Source organism: Siniperca chuatsi, linkage group LG3 (genome assembly GCF_020085105.1).
Source record: "Siniperca chuatsi isolate FFG_IHB_CAS linkage group LG3, ASM2008510v1, whole genome shotgun sequence".
Classification (NCBI taxonomy): domain Eukaryota; kingdom Metazoa; phylum Chordata; class Actinopteri; order Centrarchiformes; family Sinipercidae; genus Siniperca; species Siniperca chuatsi.
The window spans coordinates 20,274,294-20,283,897 of record NC_058044.1 but is presented as its reverse complement, the minus strand read 5'-3'; the positions used below and the strand labels follow the sequence as shown (position 1 = coordinate 20,283,897).

The 9,604-nt window shown below is 40.2% G+C and overlaps 1 protein-coding gene across 1 annotated transcript in view; it reads right to left on the bottom strand.

The window, feature by feature from the left end:
• Positions 1-2,587: 2,587 nt before the first annotated feature.
• LOC122873582 (sphingosine kinase 1) overlaps positions 2,588-9,604 on the bottom strand; it is a 43,357-nt gene continuing 36,340 nt past the window's right edge. The window contains exon 5 of the mRNA XM_044190491.1: positions 2,588-3,934. Coding sequence (XP_044046426.1) covers positions 3,046-3,934 — 889 coding nt within the window. The 3' untranslated portion in view covers positions 2,588-3,045. The remainder of the gene's footprint in view (positions 3,935-9,604) is intronic.

Here is a 9,604-nt window from a genome sequence, read left to right as displayed (position 1 = left end):
GTGGTATGTTGTGATGGAGGATGCAGCCGCAGAGGCACTAAAAGAGCTGCAGGAGCCACTGAAGACGTTTACACTGCTATCATCAGTCTGTGATGTTCAGCACGTTGTAGGAGGTATTTTTAGGTAAGTTTGGTGCCCCAAAAAAGTAAATTACAACACCACTTTCCTGCCTCGTCTGCATCTACTTCAGTTAGTGAAACTCGTAGGTGATTTAGCTAGTTATTCACATGAATGGGATGAATCAGCACTAAACAATTAAATGGACCTTGTGATAATACAAGGTGCAATGAACAGGTGGATGAAAGAGTCAGTTCACACAAATTACAAAAAAAACACTGTATTTTCTCTTTTACCTCTAGTGGTATCTAGTCATGCAGATAGTTTTGGTTTTATTTGAGTGCTTTTAATGCCCATCTCGATACCAATAAGGTGGTCAATGGTATTTTGTTTTGGGTGCAACATCTCTCATCATCCAGACAAAATGTTCTGGTTACTCTGGATAATCCACATATCTCACTGTGAACAGTCTGCACTGGAACTACTTTCTACAGAAGAAACAGTCCAGATATAAACTGCTGACAGTGAAGTCTGTTGACTTGAGCACCACAAACGAAACTGTGTTCAAAAAAAAAAAAATATCTCAGAGACAGATATTTCAAAACTGTTCAAATAAAACCAATAATAATTATTGAAGAAATCTTCAACAATTTAACAAGAAGCAAAACTGGGAGAGAATTTTAAAAAATTGATTATTCAAGACTCAAAATGGTGACATTAGCAATGGAACTAGAAATTAATCCAGCGAATGATATCTTTGTAAATGTATTTCCCAAACAACTTATTTAATATTGCAAATTACAGATTAAAAAAAAAAAAGAGCAACAAAGAATCGATATAAATGTCTACATGCATGAGATTTGTGAGAAAATGTTTTTTTTGTAATTTGGGTGAACTGACCCTTTAACTGCGTTGACGTATTTTAAAAGGAGCCCTGTGGACTTTTCTTGTAAACAAACAAAAGTTATTTTTACATTCAGTATTTCTCACCACAACGCATTGTGTGTATCGAGAGCATTTTCTTCCTCATAAAATATTTGAAAAGCCAATTTTTCAAGTATTTTAACTCCAGCATGGTTTACATCCATGTTTATCAGCTTGCAGTCTTCTTCCCTGACTTTACTGGCGCACTGCAGCATATCTTGGCATTTTACTGCCACCCGTTGATCAGTGGAATAGTGCGTCATCGTGCGCGTGCACAAGATAAACAAAACAGGGACCCACTCATAGACAAACTGCTCCGTAGCACTACTACAGGTCTAAAACTCGACAGGGAGCCTTTAAAGTGGGTTTTTCCTTTAACAGAATTATCACATACGTCACACTGTTTACATTTGTTACACTGCTGCTCTGTCTCTGCAGCACCCTTAACACTTAAATATGACTACTTCTCTATTAACAGCTGTCTCTTTATTTCAGAATAAAATATAATAGTTAAAAATAGAAGCCATAAGAACTGGTTTGACAGACATGAATCTGGTCTCAAGTGAAATTAAGGTAACATGGTTGCTTTAGGAAACCAGAATGGAGCTAGCGATTCTTTAAGGCTTTCTCTAAAGCTGTAGGACCATCCCAAATAGCTTTGATATGAGAAAATAAATGCCGAATGAATTAATAGTCATTTTACTTCTACAGGAGCACAAACTGGAGGTACACCTGCCTTCACATCACTCAGCAGTGTGCCATGTCAGAGCAGATGAGCACCATCGCCCCAGACTCCACCTGCTGACCCATCAAGAAATCAAGTTAGAGACTTTTGGCCTTAATTATGTGTTTGAGGCTCTATGTGTTCAACAAACAGTCGCAAAGCCCAGTGACCTCTGTTAAAACAAGGGCAATGATATGCCCGCTACCTCACATTTACTGCAACACACACACACACAGTCTCCAACGTACTGCAGAGGAGATGTGAAAGCATAATTACAACCCTTTGCTGTTGCATAAGATGCTGTAATTCAGGTTGATATGTCGGCTTCAGCACAGACAAGAAATCCTCTCCATGCAGCGATAAACAAGATACTGGAGGCTAAAGATGGTGATAGATTCACTTTCCATGGAGGCTAAACACGAGATCGTGAGAAAAGTGTGTGTCTGTGTGTTTTGTCTGAAAACTGATGCTGACATATCTACAGTAAGCTCATTCATGGCTATGGAGACCCAAAGTGTTCACTACTAAATAAATTAGATAGTAAATTGAGAAATAATTGAATACATTTCTAAACCTCAGCTTATTATTGTGAAATTTTATCCTGTTTCAGAGTTCATTGCAGGTCATTTTTACTTTATTCCAGCAGTTTTCTTTATTTCCAAATGCCAAATCATCACAAAGTACAGAGCACCGCAAGTCCTGAAAGATATCAAGTTAACCATAAAAAAATCATCTTATATCAGGACTTTGTAAGAAAGTCTTTGTCTCTTAATGAAGACAAACAGGGCAGAGTCAGTTATATGATAGGCTTTCTGCTTAAACAGACTGAAGCAACAGCCAATCACATAACTGACTCTGCCCTGTTTGTCTTGATTGACAGATAACGACTTAATGTGTGTTGGAAAAAGGACAGTTTGAAATACAAAATACCTGCCATAAACGCTCTCATTGTGTAAAGAAGTGTGATTAAGTAACATTTCATAATAATAAGCTAAGTTTGAAAAATGTATTAGGTTATTTTTTATAATTTAATGGTTGTATTACATATTTTGTCTGCATTTATTAATACGATTATTTATTTCATAATGTCTTACTTATTAATTTGATATTGAACACTTTGGGTCTCCATACGTGGCACTTGTTTGTCATAAGATCCCAACATTCATCACATATTTTCTTCTAAAACATGGGTTCTCTATGTACCGTTGCAGATAACAGTGAATGAGTCTTACATCCATCACTTTGCTTCTGTACCTGGACATTTCTGATTTAAAATGCTAAAATGTGTTTATTGGGCCTTTAACAGCAGAGATGAAAGCTGGTGGTGATGTTTGTTCAATTCATCCAGTAATTAATCTCGCCAGGCCTCTGTGTGCCTCCGCTTGCAGTGGCCCATATTCCACCACTTCTCCGTCGACTGTTATTATTCCTTTGGGTGAATATGGCTCCAGCCTGAGTGCCCGCACCTTAGTGTGCACCAGATGTTGACAGTTAGTAGCCAGATGTGTACCCTTCTCCATAGCTAGGAACAGCCTCAGCAGCGCCGTGCGTGATATTCCTGCTCTAACGTAGAAAAGATGGATGACGCCGTCGTCCGGGGTGGCATCTGGTGCTGCCAGTAGGTCCTCCGCCAGGTGGGACTGGTACATGGCCAGCATGAGGACAAAGTCTTCCTCCTGCACTACCACCCAGTCACTGGGCAGCGGCTGGTCTAGAGGCAGCAGCAAGGAGTCGGGCGGGCCGGTGAGGGTTTTGTTGGCGCTTCGAGAAGGCGTGCTCTCCGTCCTCCTCACTTTGAGGGAGTTGTTGGAGTGGCAGGAGTTGTGGAGGGTGTTCTGGCAGGGAGAGTCTCTGGACGGTCGACACAGCAGAGAGGCTGGACCCAGGCAGGAGGCCTGACTGTTGCAGTGCAGTGTCATGTCATTTGTCAAACCCTCCTCGTTGCTGTAGTCCTCTGTGGCGGGCAGGTAGGCCAGCTTGCCCTTGTAGACGCGGAGACAAGCCAGCCTCACCAGCGTGCCGACGGTGAACCGGGCAGCTCCGACATGACGGTACTTCTCGCTCTCTATGTCCACGTCCGCTACGAAGCCCCAGGCCAGCGAGAGGAAGGAGAAGAGACGAGGGCTGGAGGAGAGATGGATGGAGACCAGGTCCATACGGGAAACGAGTCCTTTACAGAGCAGGAAACCGCAGCTGACCAGGAGCTCCTCACTGGACACCGGCGAGGCTCTGGAGGAGGGAAACCAAAGGAACGAAGGAGGAGAGATGAGAGTTAGCCACTTCCTGGAAACATCTAGCCACAGAGGTCATCTTATACTGCCTTCAGTATCAGTTATCTGAACTGTAGTGATTGGAAGTTGTGCTCATATGAATTACATGAGAAAGGCGTTTGAATTGCTTCATATCAGGGATTCAAATCATGTTTCATCAAGAATGCAATTGTTTTAAATTGTCAAGGTTCCCTCTTTCAGGTCTCTCTTGTTAGAGAGATAATGTATTTCGAGACACACCTTTGTAAAATAAAGGCTAAATAAAAGGAAGGTTATTCATATGAGTGACTGCGTAAGTTGATGTGTTGTTAAGAAAAACAAGTCAGAAAGCAAAGAGCCAATCAAACAACAGCGAGTAAAAATGATGAAACAACTGGTTAATGAAAGGATAATTAGGGCTTCAACACTAACTAGTACTGATGAAAGAGTGTAATGAATTAAAAGCTGGAACTGAACAGACTTGTTTATTTATTCTTCCATCACATATCAATATCTCTCCACCTATAAAAGAAAACTTTTTCAACTTCAGATTATATATTATTTAAAAGATCAGCGTGAGCAGTTTGGCGTGAATGGGTTAAACTGAATTTTTTTTTAAATTTAAAAAGTTAAAACATGTTTTTATTCCCCAAACTAAGGTATCGAAAAAGTATCGAGGTTGTTGGAGGAAACAACAGTTCAGAAAACAATTTCACCACAAGATCCATTTAGCTTTTCTGGAGCTTTCGATTATGTTACATGATCTTCATCAGCAGATGGAGTTTCATCTACAATTCCATCACAACTTGGCAAACTCCATCTGTTAACGAAGATCATGTAACATAATCGAAAGCGCTCGTAAATGGACTTGGAGTTGCCTAGTCAAAGTCCTGACCTGAATCCTATTGAGATGCTGTGGCATGACCTTAAAAAGGCAGTTCATGCTCAAAAACCATCCAATGTGGCTGAACTACAACAATTCTGCACAGATGAGTGGGCCAAAATTCCTCCACAGTGCTGTAAAAGACTCATGGCAAGTTATCGCAAACGCTTGATTGCAGTTGTTGCTGCTAAGGGTGGCCCAACCAGTTATTAGGTTTAGAGGGCAATCACTATTTCACAGAGGGCCATGTAGGTTTGGATTTTGTTTTCCCTTAATAACAACAACCTTCATTTAAAAACTGCATTTTGTGTTTACTTGTGTTATTTTTGACTAATATTTAAATTTGTTTGATGATCCGAAACATTTAAGTGACAAACATGCAAAAAAATAAGAAATCAGGAATGGGGCAGACACTTTTGCACACCACTGTACATGTATAGATGGATAAATGCATAGGTGGTTAGATAGACAGCAACCAATAATTATAAGATGCCGATGTTTTCATTAATTCTGCTGCAACAGCACAAAGTAGCTATGTGAAGGATTTCTGAAACAACAGCAGCCACTACAGAACTACTTCCACTTCAGGGTGCTTTTAGTCAATATTTCCGACCAAATGCACATGATTGTGTGACAGGTTGTGTTTACAGCTTCCAGAGCTTGTGTTTAAGGTAGCAGCAGCTCAAATTAAATGGTCATGTCCATTTAGTGGGCAGAGATGCACCAGATCCAAAGTGGACACCAGTCTAGGGCTTCAACTAATGATTATTTTCATTATCGATTAATCTTTCAGTTAGTGAAAATGTCCAATCAGCAACCCAAAGATATTTAATTTAAAGTGATATAAAAATAGCAAAAAGCAGCAAATGCTGCCAGCATTTAGCATTTTTCCTTAATAAAACATTAAATTGACTGATCATTTCAAAGCTATCCTTATAGAGGACTGGTGCCTCTATAAGGAGACACAGTTAAGAATCTGGCTTCAAAAATAAGATGCAGACACCAAAATAAAAACGGGAAGATGCATTTAATATTTTTGGAAGTGGGTCGAGGCTTGTGTGTGTTTTGGGGAGTGAGCTATAAGAGGAGTGTTATACAATAGTGGGGTAACTGTGACCTTATTGTGTAATCGTAAAAACACAGAGGAGAGAGAGGAGGTAGATGAGGAGGGTGGAGGCCCATGGAGATATGAAGGGAGTGGGGTGAGGGTGGGGGGAGGTTCAATAAACCAGGAGGCTCACGGACAAATCTTGGAGGTGGGGACAGAATCAGCTTATGGGCCTTCAGACATGACAGGCCAGTCAGACAACAAAGACAACCCCATCTGGGAGAATCGAGACAGAGGTGGAAGGTCATGATAACACCCCTTGCACACACACACACACACACACACAGATTTGCTTGCTGTTACCACCCACAGCCAATTACAGTGACAACTGGACGTCTCTGTGGAGTTCACTAGCAGTGGCCCTGCAGATATCTCCATATTCATCATCCTGAATTTATTCACCAGTCTCTCTATCCAAATAGTCTCATCTACATTTCCACGGCTCTGTTTTTCTAATCACTGTCTGGTAAATAGGTCAAGAAATAAAAAGATGTCCAACTCGTCTGCTGCACCTGAGAATCAGTGGTGGAAAGTAACTAAGTACATTTTATGCTACTTTATACTTCTACTCCATTTCAGAAGGAAATATTGCTATTTTTACTCCACTGTTTATTTGACAGCTGTAGTTAACTTTTCAGATCAAGATTTACATAAACAAGACGAAGAGTCTACAGCCATGCCAGCCGCTCTGTGAGGTTGTACTTAAGACACCGCTGTGCTTTAAGCTAAATGCTAACATCGGCATGTGAACATGCTCACAATGGCAATATTGTTCACTGTTGTAGTGTAGCATGTTAGTATGCTAACATTTAGTGCTAAACACAAAGTACAGCTGAGGCTGATGGGAATGTCATTAGTCATTAGAGTAGACAAAATGAAATTTTGACCTGATTTTGGAACTAGACGTAAAGTTATGGGAGGAATTCATCCTGAGGGAGATGAATGTCTGAACCAAAATTATTGGAAATCCATCCAATAGTTGTTGAGACATCTCACTCTGAATCACAAATGTCAACCACATGGTGGCGCTAGAGGACAAGTCAGGGGATCAAAAGTTGTTGAGATATTTCAGCCTGAACCAAAGTGGTGGGCCGACACTAAGACCAACATTGCCATCTTTTCAGCCATGCCACTAGCATGGCTAAAAACAGCACAGTGTAAAATTTTAATCCAGTGGTTTCCAACCTGTTTGGCTTGTGACCTCTTACAAAAAAAGCAGTGTCTATTTGGGGTCCTTGTCATGTTTCAGATGAGTTCCACCAAAGAGTTATTTCTTCTCGATAGATTACATTCATACAAATTTGTGTAGCCTAACTTTTTGTCCTCTTTACTACTCCATATATACTCTCACCACCCCTCAGATTTATCTTGTGATGTTTATCACTTTAAGTACATTTTGCTGTTAATACTTGTGTGTGTATATATACGTATTAATAATAGAAACACCAGTATAATGTAAATATGTCAGTATAATGCAACACAATTCAACTGCACCACAAACTGCAGCCTCCAAAATAACCATACAGTTGAATCAACATCTCTCTAAAACAGTTTCAACTAAAACTGAACATAATAACCTTCCTGAAGGGAAGATTTATTGCAGGAATGTTGTATTAGACTGCATTAGTTTTAGCTAGGTGTATCTAATAAACTGCCAACTGAGTTTAAACAAGCTCCTGTCCATGTTTTTTAAGCTGTTTATGCAGTATCTATAAACCACCAGGGGAGGGAGACTCTCGCTCATGTCAAAGTGTCACACCTGTCACTTCAGAAACCGTCAGCATTCAGCCTCGCAGATGTTGTTCCAGCTCGTGCTTATTATGTTTGTGTACAGAAACACATTAAACCCTCACTCAGCGAACCTGTTCACTGTATTGCATAATACCAGATACATTCTAGCTGTCACTCGTTTGATCCACGTAGCCTCAGTGAACCCCACATTCAGCTGGGAATAATACCAAATACACTCTGAGCCAGGGCCACTGCAGGGAGAGAGAGAGACAGAGAGAGAGCGAGTGATATTTTCTGGATGCCCCGGGAGTGTGAGAGGAGAGTAAACAATACAGAGTCTGGTCCCTTCCTCTCATTGTTGCTGCCACTCTGGCTGGAAGACCATTGTTTGATGAGAAGCTGATTGGCAGATATAGTCGAAGTGATGAATGAATTTGGCTCAAAACTTCAGCACAAAGGTTGCAAAAAAGCAACAACAAACAAATACTCTGAGATACAAAATGACACAATAAATACAATAGTAAAAGGTTAAGATAAAGCTTAATGTGACCTACAAACTGGTCAGCAGCTTAAAAAGGAAGTGCCTCAAAGCACATTTCCCACGTGACACCAGGTGACTTCAGAGTAGAAAGGGCAGAGTAACACGAACAACACAGGCAAATTCATATAGCGAGCGGTCCCAGAAGCAACGTCTTCATAAAACTACACAACACTATAGGAAGAGAGAAGGCCAATGTGCAGTGGAATAATAACTCACTTCCACCATGATACAGTCTTGGCACAGAGGTTCACAACATTTTCTGCACCACAGACGGTGGAGCTATCCGGGGTGTCGTAGCTGAAATAAAAGGTGGGGATATTATAAAAAAAACACGTTAAGCCTTTTATCTCCCCGTCTTCCTCTGAAGAAACTCTAATGCTCTCAGACACTCTCTTTTTGTCATTAGCTAAGCTGGCAGCATGGCTCTGTGGATGACATTGTTGGTCTGTCTGTCTGTTGATTGATCGGTTGCTCGATCGGTTGATTATTTTGGGCCAGACTGAAATATGTAGCAATAGGTAAAAGCAATGGCTAATGACGGACCAATGACTTTGCATACTTGTGGCCGTATGGTAATGGTGATTAAGTAAGACAAGTTGATTTTTACACTGTAAAATGTCCTGCTCAGTATGTATCTTGGTCACAATAAAAAAATTAAAATACCTAAGGGATCAATATAAGACTTCTTATGTAAACTCTCAAATATTGATATCAGTATTGGCTTCGGTTATAGCTATCGCACACATGTAAATCTAGAGCTGTGTCTACAATCACTCCCTATTTTACTATATAGTGCATTATATTTACAGTCTGCCATTTCATTTGAGTGTCCGAACTCTGAGTGTGACATGTATCCACTATACAATGCAATGCACAAAATTTATCGATGCAAACATTTCAGAGGGTCGTGCGACTCTACAGCTGTCAGTGATGATGATTCATGAGTGATCGAAATGTCAATTTACTGCTCACTATAGAGTAAACTACTGAGTGTCTATTATAGAAGTAGTGAATGAGTGGTTTCACACACAGCATTTGTTTCTCCACTTTTGAATCTGATCAGCTGCTGTGTATTGTTCATTTGTTCTCTCCTCCTTTCTTTCTCTCCTTCAGCTTCTCCTTTCTGTTCTTTGTTCTGGTTGAATGAATTCCAGACAATCACTCAAATGAGCAAATCATTAATAATTAATAGATGAGATGAGTGCATGAAGAGCACCAGAAGGCAGGCCCATGTGTGTCTGAGGCTCAGTTATACAAAGGATACTTACTATATCTTTACTAAAACAACACTACATATAATTTGTTTAATCATTCTATCTTCACCCAGTAGTTGTGTCAGTATTTTACACTACAGCAAAAATCCCTGTTATTATATTTATATACAGTT